At 41.0% G+C, this 24,636-nt stretch overlaps 1 protein-coding gene and 1 non-coding gene across 6 annotated transcripts in view; one reads left to right on the top strand and one right to left on the bottom strand.

The window, feature by feature from the left end:
* The window catches only part of LOC116463316 (recQ-like DNA helicase BLM), a 99,213-nt gene that overhangs the window by 35,209 nt on the left and 39,368 nt on the right, over window positions 1-24,636 (top strand). For 3 of the 5 annotated variants that reach the window (XM_032146352.2, XM_058434582.1, XM_032146357.2), the window contains 8 exons: window positions 566-693; window positions 6,224-6,356; window positions 6,671-7,332; window positions 9,672-9,863; window positions 11,973-12,091; window positions 13,594-13,707; window positions 15,839-15,937; window positions 16,141-16,289. In XM_032146352.2, coding sequence (XP_032002243.1) covers window positions 566-693; window positions 6,224-6,356; window positions 6,671-7,332; window positions 9,672-9,863; window positions 11,973-12,091; window positions 13,594-13,707; window positions 15,839-15,937; window positions 16,141-16,289 — 1,596 coding nt within the window. Of the gene's footprint in view, window positions 1-565; window positions 694-6,223; window positions 6,357-6,670; window positions 7,333-9,671; window positions 9,864-11,972; window positions 12,092-13,593; window positions 13,708-15,838; window positions 15,938-16,140; window positions 16,290-24,636 lie in introns of those variants that run through there. The other 2 variants (XM_032146360.2, XM_032146359.2) reach the window with 2 other exon arrangements.
* On the bottom strand, window positions 998-1,067 carry LOC116463351 (small nucleolar RNA SNORD18). Its single transcript, XR_004246663.1, has one exon. It is a non-coding gene; the product is annotated as a small nucleolar RNA SNORD18 (small nucleolar RNA).

The following is a 24,636-nucleotide window of genomic DNA, read 5'->3' as shown; positions in this document are numbered from 1 at the left end:
TAATCAGACTGACCAGGTTTATATGTTAATATGTTTTTGTATAATCTGTGTGGTGAGGTAATTATATATGCAGACACACACAAACATGTATACATATATTTGCATAATAAGAGAAGTCCAGAAAAAGTGCTTTGAAATCTCAGAAAAAAGAGACATTAATAATCACTTGCTGGAGAAGTAATGCTTGGGCTGGGGCTAGAAGAACAGGTGCGATTTGGGTACAAAGATATTGGAATGGCAGGTTTTCCAAATTGAGAGGATCAGTGGCAAAATCCCCAAAATAGGCAATGCAGGGCTTATATGAAGAATGTAAGTGGTACAGTATGATTGAAGCCTTGTGTTACTGAAAGGACATAATTGGAGATAAAGTTGAAAAGGGCTCTTGGGGCCAGAGGAGGGACAACTTTGAGGACCAGCTAAAGAAGTTTTATAATTGAGGAAATTTTAAAAACTGCTTCTCTTTTCTGTTATATATTGTCTGATCAGTTGTAGAAAAATATTAAGGGTTTCGAAATTATAGAGTCTAGCCTGTAGTGTGATTGGCTTAACATTTTTTTATTTGCAGTATGTTAAAGGACCTTGACACCTCTGACAGAAAAGAGGATGTTCTTAGCACATCAAAAGATCTTTTGTCAAAACCTGAGAAAATGAGTATGCAGGACCCGAATCCAGAAACCAGCACAGACTGTGACGGTACAAACAATATTTTAGACATACCATGTATTTCAACTACTTACTTTTGAAAACAACATAACACAAAGATTGTGTTTTGAACCTGTGCCTGTATGTTATAAAATGGCAGATTTGTAGTCTCTTTTTTTCTGATGTCATAACCTTGTTCACTGGTTAGCCAGCATTTGCCTGAACAACTCATGAACTCATGCTCTCACAAGGGCGTTCATTCCCTATTTTGAAAATGCTACTTGTTAGAAATCATCTCTCATACTGAGCCAAGATCTGCAACTTTAATTCTAGGAGGTTTTTAAATTTTTATTTACAAATGAGAACTTCCACAAAATCATGTGTTTTGGAAACACGGACCACAGAGTGTAATCTCATCATAATAGAGTTTTTTCCCCCCCTTGACTAAATATTATTAGGTCTTTTAACTCTCCTTGCTAGAAATTGCTTTCTTGACCTTTCATCCTCCGGTTCTCCCTTGTATATACTCTTGAGTCTGGGTCTGGGTCTTGATGTTCATTTAAAGCTAAATACTTGGCTGGGCATGGTGGCTCACGCCTGTAATCCCAGCACTTTGAGAGGCCGAGGCGGGCGGATCACAAGGTCAGGAGATCGAGACCATCCTGGCTAACTCGGTGAAACCCCGTCTCTACTAAAAATACAAAAAAAAAAAAAAAAAATTAGCCAGGCGTGGTGGCGGGTGCCTGTAGTCCCAGCTACTCGGGAGGTTGAGGCAGGAGAATGGCGTGAACCTGGGAGGCGGAGCTTGCAGTGAGCCGAGATCGCGCCACTGCACTCCAGCCTGGGCGACAGAGCGAGACTCCGTCTCAAAAAAAAAAAGCTAAATACTTGTTTGCTTGTCTTGTTTCTAATTCATTTTTTATTTTTTATTAAATGTCTAGTGTAAATAATCGGATAGCAGTGCAAGACTTTGATAAATGACACTCTCCCTTCCCACCCTTGGTGTCTGCTGCTCAGAGGCACCTTCAGTCTGAAAAATATACATCCTCTTGTAGACGTTTTTCTGGCATTATTTCTTTTTACTTTCTTTTTCTCTTTTTCACTCTTCCTGGAACTTCTATGATTTGCATGTTAGACTTCCATTAATTATCTTTTCTATTTTTCATCTCTTGATTTTCTACTTTTTAGGGTATTTCCTTGATTTTATCTTTAACTCTTCTATGGAATTTTTTAATTTCTATCAAGGCAATTTCCGAGAGCTCTTCTTTGTTTTCTGAATATCTGTGTCGCGCATTTGAGTCTGAGGGCTGCTGGGCTTTTTTAGCGATGTCTGCATGCATGTGCAGGTCATGTGTGTAGTGTTCTCTGTGTGTTGTTTTTGTTTCCTCCAGTTTTTTTGTTGTTTATTTTGGGCTCAATTTATTTTAGAGATATTCATGAAATAACCGATGTGCTGGGTGCTCTTATAAAGTGCCTTACAATATTAACTAATTCAGTCATCACAATAAACTACCTCAAACTTTAAGGTAGTTTCCTTTTTTTTTTTTTTTTTTTTGAGACGGCGTCTCGCTCTGTCACCCAGGCTAGAGTGCAGTGGCACGATCTCGGCTCACTGCAACCTCCGCCTTCCAGGATCAAGCGATTCTCCTGCCTCAGCTTCCTGATTAGCTGGGATTACAGGTGTGTACCACCACATCTGGCTAATTTTTTGTATTTTTAATAGAGACAGGGTTTCACCATTTTAGCCAGGATGGTCTTCATCTCCTGACCTTGTGATCCGCCCACCTTGGCCTCCCAAAGTGTTGGGATTACAGGCGTGAGCCACCGCGCCTGGCCCACTTTAAGGTAGTTTCTGTTATCCCCATTTAACAGATAATGAAACTAAGGTACAGGAGCGTTAAATAGTTACATACTGTCATAGAATTAGCCGCAGAGCTAGGATCTGAACACAGCAGTCTTGAGGCTTTTGAGTTTTCATTGATAACAACTGCATTATACTGTCTCTGTATCATTAAGTTTCACTAACAAAATGGTTAGCTAGAACAGGGGCAAGGACAGGGTTCTACAGCATGTCAACAGAGGCTTCCCTCTTGGCTTACAACAGTCCATTCATCACCACTTCTTGTTCAGCTAGTTACATATCTGTCTTCAGACCATGTTTCTGTTCTTTATCCATGGAGACACAAAAGACTTGACTATGTGACTCCAAAAAGTTCGAGGTGTGAGGCAGCAATAAAGAATGGGTGGGACATTGACTCTACAGTGCTGCAGACCTGTGATAGAAACCTGTCTCCTACTCTTGGCTATGTGACTATGGCAAATGTTAAACTTCTCTGGACTTCAGTTTTTTCTTCTATAAAATGAGGAGAATGATATCTACCTTGCTGGGTAGTTGTCAGGATCAAGGTAAAGTGCCTAGTACACTGCAGGCCTTTCATAAATGGTAGCTATTGTTATCTGCCAGTCTAGTAATCCTTTTAAAGAAGGAAATACGTTAAGATGGATGGTTTGTTTTTATGAACTTTTGCTAACTCTATTATTGTTTCCTCCCCCTTAGAGCTCACAAAGCAGCTATTTGATAACAGGCTGTAGAATTTTGCTTTGAATTTACATCAAATCACCAGCCTGTAGTTTTTGGCGATCACTTTCAAATTTTTTGAAAATTAGAACAATGTTTGTCTGTCCTCACTTTCCATCAGTTCTCTTATTCACTAGATGCCTCACACACGTGTCAGTGACAGGGGCTCTGAGATCCTGTTTGCAGGTTTCCTTTGTACTCTGAGGTAGAATCTGTCTAGACAAGGAGTCTTGGGCTAGTTTCTGATAGCTAGGTACCCCCTTTTATCTCTCTCTGAGCCTGTCTTGACTTTCAGTTCCATCAGACCATTGTGTATTCTCTTTCCAATCTGATGCTTGTTTTCCTTGCAGAGAAAACAGAAGTAAGATAGGAATTCAGCAATTCCATTTTACATCTCATACCTCATATTTCTCTCAGTCACCAGTAGAAGTCCAAATTTCCCAGGCCATTCTTGCGCAGATGCCCTTCCTCACCCTGCCATCTTCACTCCCTGTTCTGTCTTCACTTCCTGTCCTTCCTGGCTTGTAAACCATTTAACTGACTGCTCTGTCAGCAATGTCCCTGTAGCCTCATCCTCTTCTCTGATCATTTTCTTCCCCTTCTTTCTCTGATTGTTTTCTGAGGATATGTACTGTTTCCCCTGCAGCCCACCTAAACTGTTTTTTACTCTCGCAGATTTTAGGCCTGAGAGGTGGCAAAGGCATCTATTGTCCTTGCTTCCTATTGACATTTTTTTTTTCTTTTCTTTATCTTTTTTTTTTTTTCTCACTCTGTCACCCAGGCTAACGTGCACTGGCGCAATCTCTGCTCACTGCAACCTCTGCGTCCCAGGTTCAAGTGATTCTCCTGCCTCAGCCTCCTGAGTAGCTGGGACTACAGGCATGCGCCACCATGCCCAGCTTTTTTGTATTTTTATTAGAGACAGGGTTTCGCCACATTGAACAGGCTGGTGTTGAACTCCTGACCTCAGGTGATCCTCCAGCCTCAGCCTCCCAAACTGCTGGGATTATAGGTGTGAGCCACCATGCCCAGGCGCAGTTGAGGTTTTAGATGAAGGAAAGGGCTGGCACAGTGGCTCACGCCTGTAATCCCAGCACTTTGGGAGACCGAGGCGAGTGGATCATTTGAGGTTTAGGAATTCGAGACCAGCCTGCCCAATGTGGCAAAACCCCATCTCTAATAAAAATACAAAAAAGCCGAGCGTGGTAGCGTGTACTTGTAGTCCCAGGCACTCAGGAGGATAAGGCAGGAGAATTGCTTGAACCAGGGAAACGGAGGTTGCAGTAAGCCGACATTGCACCACTACACTCCAGCCTGGAAGACAGAGCGAGAATCTGTCTCAAAAAATAAAATAAAATAAAACCTCAACTGCTTTGAAATTCTATTTATTAGTTATGGCTTAATTTTTAAAATGGGAGTGGGCTGGCAGGATTCAGTTGTTCAAACATCGTATCGGTAGATGCTCTCTCTCACTTGCCTTCTCTCTCCTCTCTTCTGTCCCATCTCTCCGGGTCAAACCTCCATTTCTTTCTACCTTCTTTCTACTTTTCCTTTGTATCAATCTTATTTGAAATCTGTCTTTCTTTATAAGGTGACAGAAATGGCCACCAGAATCATATTAAGCTTGGAAAAAGGGAGGTACTTTTTCCCAGTCAGTCCTAAGTATTTCCAGAGTTAATTTTCACTGGGCTGCCTTGTGTCAGATGCCTACTGAGGGAGTGGGAAGGGTAGGTCTAATAGGAAATCTTGGTGCTATACTGTTACCATTAAAGGGAAGCCTGGATTCCAGGCAGATCAAAACAACAGGTAGGGCTCTTGCCTGTCCAATGCTTAACAATACACTTTGTGTTGGCACAGTGAGCTTTGCACATGAAGTTAGTTAAAAATAAAATCATAGTTAACTGATAAACCTTTGTTCCAGCCAATGACCTTGCTTACCCCAAGAAATATTATTTATTAAATATTATGAAATTAAATGAAAACAGTTATGAGCTCTTATGATAAAGCATAGAGACAACCCAATTTCAAGTTAATTCACAGGAAGATAATAGGACAATATATGGTTGTTTATGATCTTGTTTTTACACTGCTTCACATTTTACATATGTGACTTTCAAAATCTTAAGACTTGGCTGGGCACAGTGGCTCACACCTGTAATCCCAGCACTTTAGGAGCCCAAGGCAGGAGGATCACTTAAGCCCAGGAGTTTGAGACCAGCCTGGGCAACATGGCAAGACCCTGTCTCTACAAAGAATAATTAGTTAAAAAAAAAAAAAGAAGAAGAAGATGTGTTGTGTTGCTGGGCACAGTGGCATAGGCCTGTAGTCTCACCTACTTGGGAGGCTGAGGCAGGAGGATCTCTTGAGCCCAAGAGTTTGAGGGTTCCATGAGCAGTGATTGCACCACTGCAGTTTAGCCTGGGCAACAGAGCCAGACCCCCTTTCTTTCTTTCTTTCTTTTCTTTTTTTTTTTTTTTTTTTGTTTGAGACAAAGTCTCGCTCTTTTCCCCCAGGCTGGAGTGCAATGGCACGATCTTGGCTCACTGCAACCTCCACCTCCCAGATTCAAGCGATTCTCCTGCCTCAGCCTCCCGAATAGCTGGGATTACAGACACGCACCACCATGCCCACCTAATTTTTGTATTATTAGTAAAGATGGGGTTTCACCACATTGGCCAGGCTGGTCTCGGACTCCTGACCTCAGGGGATCCACCCTCCTCGGCCTCCCAAAGTGTTGGGATTACAGGCATGAGCCACCGTGCCCAGCCCCACTTAAAAAAAAAAAAAGAAATCAAGATCTTAAGACTTTTTTTTTTTTTTTTTTTTTTTTTATTGACAGGGTCTCACTGTGTTGCCCAGGCTGGTCTTGAACTCCTGGACTTAAGCAATCCTCCTGCCTTGGCCTCCCCAAAGGGCTGGGATTACAGTCATGAGCCACCACGCCTAGCCAAGACTTTTTTTTTTTTTTCAAAGAAAAATATTAACAACATAATTATTTTATAGCTAGACAGATAAGTTTACAGCAGCAGCTTATTCACGTGATGGAGCACATCTGTAAATTAATTGATACTATTCCTGATGATAAACTGAAACTTTTGGATTGTGGGAACGAACTGCTTCAGCAGCGGAACATAAGGTATCTTGATTTTCCCCCTTCTGGAATATATCTGATTATATTTCTACCACTTTACGTGAAAAATGGACAGGGCAAAATGTTCAGGCTTTCTGGCCTGGAAATGGCATAAGGATGATCATCATGCCACTATGTTTTAAATTCGTTTACTTTTCAAACCACTCCTTTAACATTCATATTCATGTTTTTAAGATTGGGAAAGAAACGAATATATTTTGCTACAATTTCTGTTTGGTATGAAAACTACAGATTTGCTTTTGTGGCCTACCAGAGTAAACTACTTATATTTAATACGTTGTTCTCTTTTCTCTCTTCAGAAGGAAACTTCTAACGGAAGTAGAATTTAATAAAAGTGATGCCAGTCTTCTTGGCTTAATGTGGAGATGCAGGCCTGATTCACTTGATGGCCCTATGGAGGGTGATTCCTGCCCTACAGGGAATTCTATGAAGGAGTTAAATTTGTCACACCTTCCCTCAAATTCTGTTTCCCCTGGGGACTGTTTACTGACTACCACCCTAGGAAAGACAGGATTCTCTGCCACCAGGGAGAATCTTTTTGAAAGACCTTTATTCAATACCCATTTACAGAAGTCCTTTGTAAGTAGCAACTGGGCTGAAACACCAAGACTAGGAAAAAAAAATGAAAGCTCTTATTTCCCAGGAAATGTTCTCACAAGCACTGCTGTGAAAGATCAGAATAAACATACTGCTTCAATAAATGACTTAGAAAGAGAAACCCAGCCTTCCTATGATATTGATAATTTCGACATAGATGACTTTGATGATGATGATGACTGGGAAAACATAATGCATAATTTAGCAGCCAGCAAATCTTCCACAGCTGCATATCAACCCATCAAGGAAGGTCGGCCAATTAAATCAGTATCAGAAAGACTTTCTTCAGCCAAGACAAACTGTCTTCCAGTGGCATCTACTGCTCAAAATATAAACTTCTCAGAGTCAATTCAGAATTACACTAGTAAGTTTAAAATAAATTGAATGCTTATATGAAAACAAAACTGTCCCAAAATAGGAATTATATAAGAAAAACCATAGCAAATCATCATTGCCTGAAAACCACATTGTTGCTATGCAAATTTCTACTGATGATATGAATTACAAATCACAATTTCAAAAGCAAGTTGCTCTTTTGTCTCTGTAGCAGCTGTAGTTTTATAAAATGTGTGATTATAACCTATTGTAGTAAGGCTCTAAAGTCATTACAAATGTGATTTGCCTTTGAATTAACATTTTTTAGTTCCCAAAACAATAAACTCACGAGGGCCAAGTTTTTAATGATTTTGGGATGGGCAAAAGCAAAAAATGAATTCGCATGCTAAAAATGTATTTTAGAATTCTGTACTGATGAGAATCGATTAATACAAAGTAGAGAAGCAGGTTTTATGTCTTTTTTTTTTTTTTTTTTGAGACGGAGTCTCGCTCTGTCGCCCAGGCTGGAGTGCAGTGGCGCAATCTCGGCTCACTGCAAGCTCCGCCTCCCGGGTTCATGCCATTCTCCTGCCTCAGCCTCTCCGAGTAGCTGGGAATACAGGCGCCCGCCACCACGCCCGGCTAATTTTTTTTTTTTTTTATTTTTAGTAGAGACGGGGTTTCACCATGGTCTCGATCTCCTGACCTCGTGATCCGCCCGCCTCGGCCTCCCAAAGTGCTGGGATTACAAGCGTGAGCCACCGCGCCCGGCGGTTTTATGTCTTAAAATGTTAAAATATAGGTAGTCTAAAAAGGATATGAAGTCAGAAGTGTCTTAAACCAGTCAAACTACTTCTTTGGGCCTAAGGGCTCACTACATGCCATGTGCTATGCTGGGCGCTGATCATTTAAAGATGAATAACAAATACTAAGTAGTTCCTACCCTCCTGGAGCTCACAGCTTAGTGAGAGAGAAGTTTTGAGAGGAATGAAATTAGCCACTGTTAAGGCTCCAGAGAAAAGCCAAAAATAATTTTAAAACCTTACATCAACCCTATAAAGTTATCAAAAGTATTTTTTCACTGAAATAAGTTTATAAAGTACAGCCCTCCCTATTTTTGCCATTGATGACTTAATACCACGGAGGTTGTTCTTACAGCTACGCTGCTGACCTTTAAAACAACGATTAATGGATTTATTTTTGTATCATGTTAGAATGTGTCATACTTGATGTTTGCAATTATCTTGAGACAGTTGAGTGTTGGGGTTAGCGTAACTGCCAGAGCTCTGTGAGTACCTCTTGTTCTCTGTGCTGAACCGGAGTTGCGACAGCCAGGCTGCAGAGCAGGGACACGTGTGAGAGATGTTGTTAAAGAAGAGCCTGAGGAAGCTCAGATGACTCCAAGGTTTCAGACACTGATGACTGGGAAAACCGTGACACCAGTAACACAAACAGGGGAGTCAGGAGGCAGAGTCAGATTTGGAGAAAAGCTGAGAAGGGCTAGTTTAAGACTAGAGGTTAAAGTGCTGGTAAGTCATTCAGGTACCAATGTCTTGCAGACAACGGGAGCTGTTCGCAGGACTGGAACTTAGAAGGCTGTCAGTTGGGTCTTAAGAGAGGTGTAGGCATTTGCTGCACACAGGTCATGTTTAAGATCATAGGACTAGGAAAGCTCCAAAAAAGAATGTCTACAGAGCCCAGTCCCAAATATCTGAAAGACTCCCTCCCCTATTTATGGGGCAGGTGGAGGAAGTAGAGCCAGGAAAGGGAATTTAAAGTGAGTAGAAAACCATGATTGTCTTGGTGGTCATGGTTGGAGGAAGGGAAAAGAGGAAGGAAGGAATAAAAGTAGTGGTAGGTGCTGTAGAAAAAGTCAAGGAAAATCGGCCGCACGCGGTGGCTCACGCCTGTAATCCCAGCACTTTGGGAGGCCGAGGCGGGCGGATCACGAGGTCAGGAGATCGAGACCATCCTGGCTAACACAGTGAAACCCCGTCTCTACTAAAAATACAAAAACTTAGACAGGCGAGGTGGCGGGCGCTTGTAGTCCCAGCTACTCGGGAGGCTGAGGCAGGAGAATGGCGTGAACCCCGGGGGGCGGAGCCTGCAGTGAGCCGAGATCGCGCCACTGCACTCCAGCCTGGGCGACAGCGAGACTGTCTCAAAAAAAAAAAAGAAGAAGAAAAAGTCAAGGAAATACTTGATTTGGGCCTTTGGCAAGTTTTTGGTGGCTTTGAGACTTGTAGGGAAGGAAAGCCAGTAAACAGTTTAAGAACTGTGCTGCAGGGAAACGTGTGCCAGTGATTCTGCAGGGCAAGGGAAATGCTAAAGCTGTACTTTCACTGGTATTCATGCACTGATTTTTCTTAATGTTGATTATTTTCCTAGACAAGTCAGCACAAAATTTAGCATCCAGAAATCTGAAACATGAGCGTTTCCAAAGTCTTAGTTTTCCTCATACAAAGGAAATGATGAAGATTTTTCACAAAAAATTTGGCCTGCATAATTTTAGAACTAATCAGCTAGAGGCGATCAATGCTGCACTGCTTGGTGAAGACTGTTTTATCCTGATGCCGACTGGTATGTATTTTTAGAAGTGAATTGGCAGGAATCCATTGGCAGATGTTAAATGAAAGCTCTTTAATAGAAATAAAAAGACCACCTACACAGTATTTCTATCATTTAGGGACCTCTTAAACCTCCCGTACCATAGTAAGAAAGTATATTACTTTATATCCTCTGTTCTGGTTGTTGACATGACGAAGTTTATAGCCCTGTAAGATTTTCAACTCGAAGCTCATTGTGTTGAACTGATCCAGAATTTTTCTTTGGGAATTTTTCTTTTTTCCAGTCTAAGCAATTTTGGAAATCAAACAGAAAAATCGCTGTCAGAGACCATGACCATTTCTGGCAGTTTATTTGCAACAATCTAGTGTTGCATAGTGGTTAAATAATATATGCATATATGCATAGTGGTCCATCAGCTATGGACCAAAGGCCTGGACTTAAAAGAACAGCTCTGCTGCTCACGGCAGTGTGGCCACATGCAAGGCACTTTACTCCCTGGACCCATTTTCTCATGTGTGCAATGGTGATACCAGTAAAGTACCTGGTTCACAGAGTGGCATCAGGATTAAATGAAAATCATTTAGCACAATATTGTGTTGGCCCCACTTTAAAGAGTCTGGGACATTCATTGTGCTGTTAAAGCTTATGACAGCTGTTCAATGATTTATAGTCATTCACATGAAAATATTAAATAAACAGGGCAGAGTGCATGGAGAATTTGCAGTTTCAGTACCTACGTGTAGTCCTCCCTCTGTCTATCACTTGACTTGTGACCTTTAGCAAGTTAGCTAGTGCTGTCATTATTGTATAATGTTGACTGGGCATCTGAACTTTTTCATCCTGGTTTTTAGATTTAGATAGCCTTGGCTTAATAATCAGCATTTCAATTTTTATTAATTTATTAATCACTCTGTGCCTTCCTTTCAACCCTATTTTGGTGTTCCAGAACTCTAATGCTGGAAAAAACCTTGGCAACGATCTAATCCATTGATTTTTTTTCCAGGGCTTTCCATTGTCCTTTAGGGTTTCAAGAGGGCATTTTTAAGGTCCTTCCACCCCAATTTCAACCACTATATATAATGTGTATATTGTGTTGTATATAATGTCTATTATATATAATTATAATATATAGTGCATGTGTAAATATTCCAAATAAGGTTTATTTTATTTTTATTTCTTATTATTTTTGAGATAGGGTCTCTTGATCTGTCACCCATGCTGGAACACAGTGGTACTATCACAGCTCACTGCAGCTTCAACTGGGTTCAAACAATTCCCCCCACCTTAGCCTCCCAAGAAGCTGGGACTACAGGCATGTGCCACCACACCTGGCTAATTTTTAAATTTTTTGTAGAAACAGGATTTCTCTGTGTTGACCAAGTTGATCTCAAATTCCCTGGGCTCAAGCAGTCCACCTGTCTTAGGCTCCCAAAGTGATGGGATTTATAAATAATAAAAGTAAATAAACATTATATAGAAAGTAATTATTTTAATCCTAGTGTCATTTTTAGAGACTCTTCTACTACTAGAAATAAAAACTTTACTGTATTCCATTGCATTTTAAGTTTCCTGCCCTAATTCTTGCCTTTGCTATTATATATGTCTATATAAGATGTCCTAGGCCGGGCGCAGTGGCTTGTGCCTGTAATCCCAGCACTTTGGGAGGCTGAGGCAGGTGGATTACCTGAGGTCAGGAGTTCAAGACCAGCCTGGCCAACGTGGTGAAACCTGTCTCTACTAAAAATACAAAAATTAGCAGGATGTGGTGGTGCATGCCTATAGTCCTAGTTACTGGGCAGGGTAAGGCATGACAATTGCTTGAACCTGGGAGGTGGAGGTTGTAGTGAGCTCAGATGACACCACTGCACTCCAGCGTGGGCAACAGAATGAGACTGTCTCAAAAATAAAAAAACAAAAAAAAACTTTTTTTTAAAAGTTCATTTTTACACATTATTTAAATTGCCTAAATATAATAGTTTGAGTCATTTGAGTATTGCAAATTGTTGGCACTGGGGACAGTATGCCTTGGTGTCCTATTAATGATGTGATTTCTTTTGTAACTTAAAAATTCATGCTCTTAAGACAGAACCTAACAGATATTTTTTCATTGTTCTCTTTCAGGAGGCGGTAAGAGTTTGTGTTACCAGCTCCCCGCCTGTGTTTCTCCTGGGGTCACTATTGTCATTTCTCCCTTGAGATCACTAATTGTAGATCAAGTCCAAAAGCTGACTTCCTTGGATGTAAGTTATAAAAATACTAATAAAAACATGCCTTAGAAACAATTAAATTTCAGTCCTCTGGATAACCTTTTTATTAAATAGTTCATGATTTGTAAAAAATAAAGCACAGCAGTTAAATTTGCAGTTGAACAGAAGTCTGAAAATTTGATACAGACAACCTGTAGTTCAATCTGATTTTATTCTCCAAGAATGTATCTTAGTAACTACTTTTAACCAATGCTATTTTTTGCTGATGTAAATTTTTTTAACTAATAGAAAATCATTTCTTTTTTCAGTACTGCCAGGTCAGCATAGTTCTCTTTCCCTTATATCTTAAAATGCATACACACATGCATGCCTGCACACATATGTCTTTTTTCCTCATGGCTGAGTTTAAGGAAGTAAATGAATGCATTCTACCTAACTCTTCACAATATAGGTGGGAGTGGTGGCTCATGCCTGTAATCCCAGTGACTTGGAAGGCTAAGGTGGGAGGACTGCTTGAGGCCAAGAATTCAAGACCAGCCTGGGCAACACAGCAAGACTTTCTCTACAGAAAAATAAAATAAGCTGGTCATGGTTGTGAAAACCTGTGGTCCCAGCTACTTAGGAAGCTGAGGGAGGAGGGTCTCTTGAGCCCAGGAGTTTGAGGCTGCAGTGAGTCATGATCATGCCACTACAATCTAGCCTTGGTGAAAGCGAGACTCCGACTCAATCACATTGTGATTAAAAAGAACTGTTTTAAGAGTTATGAGTCACCACCCCTTGATAAGACCACTAGTTTTTTTGTCTTCCAAAGAATGTCTTAGTGCAGTGATGGTAGCCATTGTTCAACCATTTGTGATATTATGGCCCCTTTCTTGTCATTAATCTTTAAAACTCTGAAATACATTTATCTAAAAAAGTGATGCCATACAGTAGGACTGGAATATCTTGTATACCAAATTCATATTTATCTTATTTACAAAGATGAAAAATAAAGCAAGAAAAGGAAATAAACAATGAGAAGACCATTTTGTGTTATGCTTTTTTTTGTTTTGTTTTGTTTTGTTTTGTTTTAAGACAGAGTCTTGTTCTGTTGCCCGGGCTGGAGTGCAGTGGTGCAACCTTGGCTCACTGCAACCTCTGCCTCCCAAGGTCCAGCAATTTTCCTGCCTTAGCCTCCTGAGTAGCTGGGATCACAGGCACCTGCCACCACGCCAGGCTAATTTTTGTATTTTCAGTAGAGATGGGGTTTCTCCGTGTTGGCCATGCTAGTCTCGAACTCCTGACCCCAAGTGATCCACCTGCCTCAGCCTCCCAAAGTGCTGAAATTACAGGCGTGAGCCACCACGCCCTGCCTGAGTTATGCTTAATAAGGGTTTTTTAAAATGTATGTACTTACATACTTGTTATATTGAGATATGTATTTCCTTTGATAGGTTTGATATGTGACTAATAAAATATTTATAAAACCTAAGGACAAATGTAATTTTGTCAGGTTAATATATAAAATTGAAATTGTTTACTACTTTTATACTTAGATTCCAGCTACATATCTGACAGGTGATAAGACTGACTCAGAAACTACAAATATTTACCTCCAGTTATCAAAAAAAGACCCAATCATAAAACTTCTATATGTCACTCCAGAAAAGGTTTGTATTTATATCATTATTTTAAAATATATTAAAGACCACTAGAATACATATATTTTTAAAATTTTAACAAAATTTTGTATATGTGGTGCGAAGAATTTTTGTATAACTTTCATCCAGAAATCCCAAATGGTAACATTTTACTATAATTGCTTTGTTATTCTCTCTCTGCATGTATTTTCCTGACACATTTGATTGAAAATTGCAGACGTGGTATCCTTTTAAACCCTAAGTACTTCACTGTACGTTTCCTAAAAACAAAGTATTCTCTTATATAACCTCAGTACAATGATCAAAATTAGGAGATGTACATTGATGCAGTACTGTTACTTAATCTGTAAACCTTATTCTGGTTTCACTAGTTGTCCCAATAATGTCCTTTATAGCAAAAGAAAATCCCAGATCATGCATGCATTCAGTTGTCCTTCTCTGTAATCTTGTAAACAGTTTCTCTCTCTTAATATCTTTTGTGATTTTGACATTTTTGAAGGCCAGTTGTTTTGAGAACTATCCCTCAATTTGAGTTTATCTTGCTTCCTCCTGTTTAGATTCCTGTTACTTCTTGAATATCACAGCAACGGTGATATGTTCTCATGTCCACTGTCAGGAGGCACTTGATGTCGATTCGTCCCATTACTGACAATGTTAGTTAACTGATCGCTTGGTTATGGTAGTGTCTGATAGACTTCTCCGCTGTAAAGTTACTCTTTCTTTTTGGCCTTTGTAATTAGTAGATATCCTGTTGTGGGATGCTTTGAGACTATGTAAATATCCTGCTAGTGATCAGAATTTTACCCACAAGTTTTAGCATCCATTGATGATTCTTCCCCAATCAATTATTACTATAATAGATATAAAATTATTTTTTAAATGTAGTTGGTGTTTTGCCATAAGGAAGAGTTTTCCTGTTGGTTACACATTTTTTTCCTTTCTTTTTTTTTTTTTTTTTTTTTTTTTTTTGAGGTGGAGTCTCACTCTGTCACCCAGGCGGGAGTGCTTGGCTCAGTGCAATCTTGGCTCACTGCAACCTGGGTTCAAGTGATTCTCCTGCCTCAGCCTCCCAAGTAGCTAGGACTACAGGTGTGTGCCACGATACCTGGCTAATTTTTGTATTTTTTGTAGAGATGGGGTTTTGCCATGTTGGCCAGGCTTGTCTGTAACTCCTGACCTTAAGTGATCCACCCGCTTCGGCCTCCTAAAGTGCTGGGATTACAAGCGTGAGCCACTGTGCCCAGCCCACATATTTACTGATAGCAGCATGAACTCATGACTTCTTAATTTATTCAATGAGTTACATTCAATTATCAAGTATTTTGATGTTCTAATTGTCCTAGATGTGAACAGTGAGACATCTCTATCAAGCTGGCTTCTCTGTCCTTTTGACGTGTCCCTGTCAAGGTGTGAGTGCTACATGTGCTCATTGCTACTGAGATGTCATTGCTTCTAGGCCCGGTTATGAAGAGAGCTATAAAATACATAATTTTTCCCCCAGCCAACATGCATCCATATAACCCGGATATGTAACCCTGTTGCCAATGTAAATGTGTGGTGGCCCTCAGATGTCTTGAAGCAGACAAAAGTTTTAGAACCACTAACTTGCTAAATAAGCTGTTTGCTTAATGTTGGTAAACACTCTAAAATTTGATCTGCTATTTTCTATTACTTCTGCTGCTCTCTTCATAGATTGAAATAAGAACCAATTTTATATGGAGGTGTTTTTGTTTTTGTTTTTGTTTTTTCGAGACTGAGTTTCGCTATTGTTACCAGGCTGGAGTGCAGTGGCGTGATCTCGGCTCACCGCAACCTCCACCTCCCGAGTTCAAGCGATTCTCCTGCCTCAGCCTTCCTGAGTAACTGGGATTACAGGAATGCACCACCATGCCCGGCTAATTTTGTATTTTTAGTAGGGGCGGGGTCTCACCATGTTGGTTAGGCTGGTCACAAACTCCCGACCTCAGATGATCCACCCACCTCGGCTTCCCAAAGTGCTGGGATTACAGGTGTGAGCCACCGCACCTGGTCTTATAGGGAGGTTTTAATACAGCTTAAGTTGTGATGGAGTTTGAAGACCACAGAATCATAAGGTGATGTGTTTCAGTGTTTTTAAATGTCTAATATATTTCTGGCCTAGATCTGTGCAAGTAACAGACTCATTTCTACTCTGGAGAATCTCTATGAGAGGAAGCTCTTGGCACGTTTTGTTATTGATGAAGCACATTGTGTCAGTCAGGTAAATACTGTTTTTTATATCCGGAAATACCGATAAATACATACTACCAACAATATATGTATTTACTGAATAAAAACCCACATTGAGTGAACTAGTCTGCTATTTTACTGAAGAATAAGGTAGTTCTTTATACATTGATCAGTGTTGGCTTATAGAAGGAAGCTCCAAGTAGTCTGAAAAGCAGTATTTTTTTTTCCAACTAGTGGGGACATGATTTTCGTCAAGATTACAAAAGAATGAATATCCTTCGTCAGAAGTTTCCTTCTGTTCCGGTGATGGCTCTTACGGCCACAGCTAATCCCAGGGTACAGAAGGACATCCTCACTCAGCTGAAGATTCTCAGACCTCAGGTGTAAGTTGTTGCACGTCATGTATTTGCGAACCCTGGGGCAGTGACTGCCAGAGCTGCTACGTGTTAGAATCACCTGTGGCGCTTTAACGCCACCACCCCACGCCACCCCACACCCATGCCCAAGTTGTAACCCGATGGCAGCTAAATCAGAATGTTTGAGGCTGAGAGCCAGTATTTTTTTAAAAATCCCCAAGTGATTACAATGTGCAGCAGAGTTTGAGAACCAGAGTCCTAGGGCTTTTCTTCACTTACTGAAATTAAAACTCCATTTCAGTACCTACTTTGGAAGTAGGGATAAATTGCATGCCGTATCTGTCATCCCTGGGATAGTCCCAGTAATAAATTAATTTTTGCTTATCTAATTTTGGCTTCCATATATCCTAGAGTATACTTCGTGAAATTAAAGATGACCCTGCTTTGTCATTTCCCCCTAAGGTCCCAATTGAATCCAGGATGTTGAAAATAGTCCAGATACTATGTCGATTAGCTTTTTTACTTTATTTTCTTCTCTACAACAAAACGCTTCTTGTTGCCACCAAATCCATAATTCTTCAGTAACAAAGCCTACTATAAAAGAAATCCCCCATTTTTTTGTTTTTTTTTTGAGACGGAGTCTCGCTCTGTCGCCCAGGCTGGAGTGCAGTGGCCTGATCTCGGGTCACTGCAAGTTCTGCCTCCCGGGGTTCACGCCATTCTCCTGCCTCAGCCTCCCGAGTAGCTGGGACTATAGGCGCCCACCACCACGCCCAGCTATTTTTTTTTGTATTTTTAGTAGAGACGGGGTTTCACCGTCTTAGCCAGGAGGGTCTCGATCTCCTGACCTCGTGATCCGCCCGCCTTGGCCTCCCAAAGTGCTGGGATTACAGGCGTGAGCCACCGTGCCCGGCCAATCCCCACATATTTATCTAGGCTGTACTGGATTATTTTATACTTCTACTTCAGTTTGTAGAGATACGAATTCTTTGGTAGGTTTATTCACTCAGCAAATATTTATTTAACAACTGTTGTGTGCTGAGGTTAAAGTATTTTTTTCTTCTAATTTATTAGTGTGCGCTTTAGTTTGAGATGTAAACATTAACGTGGTATGCCTGAAGGAGTAATGACTGAATCGGATATTGAGGTGAATTTTTAAAGCACAGCTTTTGTTCATTTGAAAATAAAGACAAGCTGGTGCTATAAATACTATAAGCAGTAAGAACAGCAACAGTATCTCTAAGAGGGTTATGAGAAGAACTGAAGGTTCCTTATGAAGGATATGAATGGGTCATGAGATTAAGATAGTTACAAAAGCTTTTGCAGGTTAAACTGGCAGCTTCTAAATTATCTGATCTAAGTCAAGGAATTCAAGCATTTTGGGTTTCTTCCAGCCTTTAAGTTGTTTGGTTCCAACCTAGAATTATTTTATTGCTAGTAGCACTGTTATATAGCACTAATGACCAGACTCAAGTGCTAGGATTTTAGAGTCCTCAGAATTTTGTGTGTGTGATCACAAAGTTTGGAATGGAATATTGTAATTTAATCTCACTTGCAGAGGAGTATTTGTATTAAATTTGGGGAAAAATATTTTGCTTCTATAATTGATATGCATTATAATGCTATATTTAAGATGTCATATTAGGCTGGGTGCAGTGGCTCATGCCTGTAATCCCAGCACTTTGGGAGGCCGAGGCAGGCAGATCACCTAAGGTCAGGAGTTCAAGACCAGCCTGGCCAACGTGGGGATACTCCATCTCTACTAAAAATACAAAAATTAGCCAGGCCTACTGGCGTGCGCCTGTAATCGCTGCTACTCAGGAGGCTGAGGCAGGAGAATTGCTTGAACCCGGGAGGCGGAGGTTGCAGTGAACCAAGATCACGCCACTGTACTCCAGCCTGGGTGACAGAGTAAGGCTCTGTCTCAAAAACAAAAAAACAAAAAACAAAAAAAAAGATGTCATATTATACTTTAGAGTCTAATAAATAACCTATTTGTAAGAACTTTGCTTCTGTAAGTACTACATTGATCTATAATTTTTTTTTTTTTTTGAGACAGGTCTTGCCATGTTGCCATGTTACCCAGGCTGGTCTCGAACTCCTGGGCTTAAACGGTCCTCCTGTCTCAGCCTTCCTAAGTGCTGGGATTTTTCTGTCCGCTTATGCCAGATGCAATCTACTGTTCTTTTAGATCAGTTACATCAATGGCAAATGCCTATAGTTAAATGATAAAAAAATTTCTTTTCCTTTTGAATGACTTTTTGTAAGTATAGGATTTGTGATTTATGTTTGAGTAAACAGTGTACATATTTATTCATTTATTTAGAGGCAGGCACCTTGAATCTGTTTTCTTAGTACTGTGGGGAAGAGATCTGCCTGGGAAGGCAAGATTGTGGATTTCCAGTCTCCAGCACTTGGTACATAATTGGTACTCAGTAATAATCAATAAATGAAAAATGTGGAGGAATTTGGGTAAATGTAAAAATTTACGCATGTCTGTTGACTCCTTAATGTGTTTGGCGCTTCTCTGCATTTGGAAGTAGGAAATTTTAAGGAACACTTTCTGGGACTCTGTTTCCTGATCTTTTCCGCCAGTAGGCCCTGGTTTGGATTAAATTTGCTCAACTGCTGCTATGTTGTGGCCCTGGCGAAGTCAGGTATTCCTAAGGTTGAAGCCACAGCCCCTGTGCTGCTCTCTTTCTGCCAGTCTGTAATAATATTCTTCCTCTTCGGGAAATACAAGGCACATAAAAAGGCTTTATTCCATTTCCTTAGGGCCTTAAAATATGAACTGGAAGAGAGCAAAGAGACAGGCATATAGAGTTAACTATAATAGAACAATAATAATAGCTAACACTTAACATATCCAGCCTACTCAGTGTGCCAGGCACTGTTGTCGTTTTATGTGTATTAACCTCCTTGTCCACACAAAAGCAAGGTAGGTACTCCTATTTTCCTCATTCTACAGGTGAGGAAATTGAGGCACAAAGAGATTACATAACTTCATATGCCTAGCAAAGGTTGGACTGAGAACTTAAAACCCCAGATAGCTGGTTTCAGAATGCTTTAAATACTAGGTCAAATTGCAGAAAGAAGAAAGCAGTGATTTGAGATGTAAATTACAGCTGCAGGAAATGAAGAAAAGATAAGCTAGAACCCCCAGTAACAGCTGTTATGAGGAGGGGTCAGATCAAGTTTCGTAAAGGCACTGGGCATTGTAGGAGGAGTAGTTTATTTAAAAGCGTAGGCTGGGCATGGTGACTCACGCTTGTAATCTCAGCACTTTGGGAGGCCAAGGTGGGCGGATCACCTGAGGTCAGGAGTTCAAGACCAGACTGACCAACAAGGAGAAACCCCGTCTCTACTAAAAATACAAAACTAGCCGGGCCTGGTGGTGCATACCTGTAATCCCAGCTACTTGGGAGGCTGAGGCAGGAGAATCACTTGAACCCAGGAGGCAGAGGTTGCAGTGAGCCGAGATCGCACCACTGCACCCCAGCCTGGGCAACAAGAGCGAGACTCTGTCTCAAAAAAAGAAAGATAAAAGCGTAAACAGCAGCCAAGCGCAGTGGCTCACAGCTGTAATCCCAACACTTTGGGAGGCCAAGGCAGACGGATCACCTGAGGTCAGGAGTTGAAGACCAGCCTGGCCAACATGTTGAAACCCCATCTCTACTAAAAATATAAAAATTAACCAGGCGTGGTGGTGGGCGCCTGTAATACCACCTACTTGGAAGGCTGAGGCAGGAAAATTGATTGTACCTGGGAGGCAGAGGTTGCAGTGATCCAAGATCATACCACTGCACTCCAGCCTGGGTGATAGAGCAAGACTCCATCCGAAAAACAAACAAACAACAACAAAAGGCTTAAACAGCTGTATTGAGATAAAATTTACATACCATAAAATTCACCTAAAGTTGACACTTCAATGGCCTTTTTTTTTTTTTTTAGTTTGTGTATAAGGTTGTGCAGCCATCACCATTATCTAATTTTAGAACATTTTTGTCTCCATTGAAAGGGAGAGTATACCCATTAGCAGTCAATTCCTACTTTCTCACTTCTCACTTCCCCCATTCCTAGGCAACCCCTCATCTACTTTCTGTCTCCGTAGATTTGCGCCTATTCTGGACATTTCCTATAAATGGAATCACATAACATGTGGCCTTTTGTGACTGACTTCATTCACTGAGCATGTTTTTAAGGTTCCTCCATGTTGTAGCCTGTTTCAGTATTTCATTCCTTTCTATTTTCAAATAATATTCCATTTTATGGATCCTACTTTCTGTTTTATTTACCCATTCATCATTTGATGATATTCAAGCTGTTTCAATTTTTTGGTTTTTTTTTGAATAATGCTGCTGTGAACATTTGTGTAGAAGTTGTTCTGTGGTCATCAGTTTTATTTCTCTTGGGTTGCTGGGTCTGTGGTAACTATATGATTAACCTTTTCAAGGACTGCTAACCTAGTTTTCAAAGTGCCTCCATCTTTTTTTTTTTTGAGACAGAGTCTCACTCTGTCACTCAGGCTGGAGTGCAGTGGCGCAATCTCGGCTCACTGCAACCTCCACTTCCTGGGTTCAAGCAATTCTCCTGCCTCAGCCTCCCGAGTAGCTGGGACTATTTTTGTATTTTTGTAATTTTGTATTTTTAGTAGAGATGGGGTTTCACCATGTTGGCCAGGCTGTTCTTGAACTCCTGACCTCAGGTGATCCACCCATCTCGACCTCCCAAAGTGCTGGGATTATAGATGTGAACCACTGCACCCGACCACCTCCGTCGTTTTATATTACCTTCAGCAGTGTATGGGGGTTGCAGTTTTTCCACATGCTCATCAACACTTGTTACTGTCTTTTTTTATTACAGCTATATGAAGTGGTAGGTGAATGGCATTTTAGCAGGCAAAGAATGAAAATTCAGGGCTGAAGTTTCTGTTATAAAAGTACAGTTCAGGCCAGGCTCGGTGGCTCACGCCTGTTATCCCAGCACTTTGGGTGGCCGAGGCGGGTGGATCACCTGAGGTCAGGAGTTCAAGAACAGCCTGGCCAACATGGTGAAACTCCATCTCTACTAAAAACACAAAAATTAGCCGGGTATGGTGGCATGCGCCTATAGTCATAGCTACTCGGGAGGCTGAGACAGGAGAATTGCTTGAAACTGGGAGGCGGAGATTGCAGTGAGCCGAGATCATGCCACTACACTCCAGCCAAAAAAAAAAAAAAGTACAGGTCAGGCCTGAGGAATGGTGAATAATCCATTAGATAAGTGGAGAAACATAGAGAAGGGATGACCCTGACAAGGTGGCTTGAGGCCAGATCATGGAGGGTCTTGCATATAACGATGGTAAAATGTTTGGACTTTATTCTTTTGGCACTTTAACCTGGGAAGTGGCTTGATCTGAACTGTGTGGATGAATGATAACCCTGGCAAGAGAATAGAGGAGAGGATGAGTGGGAGAACAGAAAGTTAGAGGTAGAGCAGCCCTTCAGGAATCTATTGCAGTCATTGAGGAGAGATGATGCTGGTGGAAACAGCAGAAGTGGAAGGAAGAAACAGAGTCAAGAGAGAGGGCAGGAATGGCAACTAAATGGAATGAGAAAAGTGGATACAGTTGAAGTTTATACTAGTTCCTAGGGCAGGTCCCTAGTACCATTGACTATAAATGGAAATGGAGGAAGGAAGATGAGTAATAAATTTGATTTTAGATGCGTGATGCCTGGGATATTTAAGGGATGAGTGGATGACCAAGATAGCCATCTTCATACCTTCTTTGATCACATGTACCTCCTGAAAAAATCCTGGAAAACTATGTACCTCCTTCATATATATATATATATATATGTTTTAAATATATATATAACATATATGTATTATATATGTGTGTTTTTATTATATATATACGTTTTAGACCAAGTTTCGCTCTTGTTGCCCAGGCTGGAGTGCAATGACACGATCTCTGCAACCTCCACCTCCCGAGTTCAAGTGATTCTCCCGCCTCAGCCTCCCGAGTAGCTGGGACTACAGGCACTTGCCACCATGCCCGGCTAATTTTTCTATTTTTAGTAGAGACGGGGTTTCACCGTGTTGGCCAGGCTGGTCTGAAACTCCTAACCTCAGGTGATCCACCCGCCCCAGCCTCCCAAAGTGCTGGGATTACGTGAGCCACCACGCCCGGCCATAAGCATACATTTTGATTGAGAATTTATCTCTTAATGAGATAGGCCTTTGTTTGTTTGTTTGTTTAAGAGATGAGGTCTCATTATATTGTTTGGGTTAGTCTGGAATTCCTGGCCTCAAGTGATCCTCCCACCTTAATATTCTAAATAGTGTGGACTACAGGCCCACACCCAGCTAGGACTTTTTGTTGTTCAGTTAGTTGACATATCTGGACGAATTGGGTCCGTTTATATTTCTTATTTTTATGGATGTAAGCACTAAGAAATATTGATCACATAAACATGTAGATGGGAATGGAAGGCATTTTTTGTAGCTGTAACAATTATTTGAATTCCTTCTGACATATATGCCAAGATTGCATAATGATCTGTCATCAAATTTTTTTTTTTTTTGAGACGGAGTCTCACTCTGTCGCCCAGGCTGGAGTGCAGTGGCGTGATCTCAGCTCACTGCAAGCTCCGCTTCCCAGGTTCACGCCATTCTCCTGCCTCAGCCTCCTGAGTAGCTGGGACTACAGGTGCCCGCCACCGCACCCGGCTAATTTTTTGTATTTTTAGTAGAGACGGGGTTTCACCGTGGTCTCGATCTCCTGACCTCTTGATCCGCCCACCTCAGCCTCCCAAAGTGCTGGGATTACAGGCATGAGCCACCGTGCCCGGCCCAAAAATTATTTTTAATTATCTGTTAATTGACAACTCAATTAGGTCTTTCAAATTTGTGGTAAGCAAAGAATCGGAAACTCTCTGGGAAAATAAGCAAGATCAATCGTTATTCACTTACTTTTTCTAGGAAAAATACCCTAAAAAAAAGCTTTACCAATACTTATCTAATGACTATTAGGTAGTCTTCTTCTTCTTTTAACAAGAATCCTGTTCCCTGTATCCAATATGTATGGAAGAGTTGGGGAAATCAAAATACTGGTAGTTTCAGTATACCTTTCCAATATGATATTTTTGACAAAATACTTTTATTGTGTGATATGCTTTTCTAATAACTTTTTTGTTGTTTTTTGAGACAGGGTCCCAGTCTTTCACCCAGGATGGAGTAAGTACAGTGGTGCGATCTCGGCTCACTGCAACCTCCGCCTCCCAGGCTCAATTTATCCTCCTGTCTCAACCCCCCGAGTAGCCAGGACTACAGGCGTGCACCACCATGCCTGGCTAATTTTTATGTTTTTTGTTTGTGTTGTTTTTTTCGCAGAGACGGAGTTTCACCATGTTGCCCAGACTGGCCTCAAACTCCTAAACTCAAGGGATCTGCCTTCCCCAGCCTCCCAAAGTGTTGGGATTACAGGCGTGAGCCATCCTTCCCAACCATATTGTGTGATATACTTTTAAATACAGTTTTGTCAAAACTGTGGCTATAGATTAGCTCTTTCCAAAAATGGGAAATGACTACCACATAACCTAATTGGTAAAGCCAGTCTTTATTGCTAAATTAGACTTCTTTTCTTTGTAGGTTTTGTTTTGATTTGTTTTGTTTTGTTTTGCTTTGTTTTGTTTTGTTTTGTTTTGTTTTGCTTTTGTTTTTGTTTTGGAGATGGAGTCTTACTCTCACTATATTGCCCAGGCTGGTCTTGAACTCCTGGGCTTAAGTGATGTTCCTGCCCTAGCCTCCTGAGTAGCTGGGACTACAGGCACATACCACCATGCCTGGCTGACTTCATTTTCCTTTTCTTTTTTTTGGGGGGGGTGGGGGTTGGGGGGATGGAGTTTCACTCTTGTTGCCCAGGCTGGAGTACAGTAGCTCACTGCAACCTCCACCTCCTGGGTTCAAGTGATTCTCCTGCCTCAGCCTCCCAAGTAGCTGGGATTACCGGCGCCCGCCACCATGCCCAGCTAATTTTTTGTATTTCTGGTAGAGACAGGGTTTTGCCATATTGTGCAGGCTGGTCTTGAACTCCTGACCTCAGGTGGTCTGCCCGCCTCGGCCTCCCAAAGTGCTGGGATCACAGGTGTGAGCCACTGTACCTGGCCTCATTTTTCAATTCACGTAAACTATTTAGTATACATCCCATGACAACTATTGTCAATTACAAAAGCAACAAGCTGAGCTCCAATTGACTTTGTTTCCTCACACAACACTTTGAAAAGACATGAGTTTGACACCCCAAACAGGATAATATTTACCATTTTAATGGTAATATCCAGCAGAACCTTAGACAAGAAATGATGGAATCTAACTTTTTTTTTTTTTTTTT

Source organism: Hylobates moloch, unplaced genomic scaffold (genome assembly GCF_009828535.3).
Source record: "Hylobates moloch isolate HMO894 unplaced genomic scaffold, HMol_V3 SCAFFOLD_33, whole genome shotgun sequence".
Classification (NCBI taxonomy): Eukaryota; Metazoa; Chordata; class Mammalia; order Primates; family Hylobatidae; genus Hylobates; species Hylobates moloch.
The sequence above is the reverse complement of the archived record's forward strand: the minus strand, read 5'-3'. Positions and strand labels throughout refer to the sequence as shown.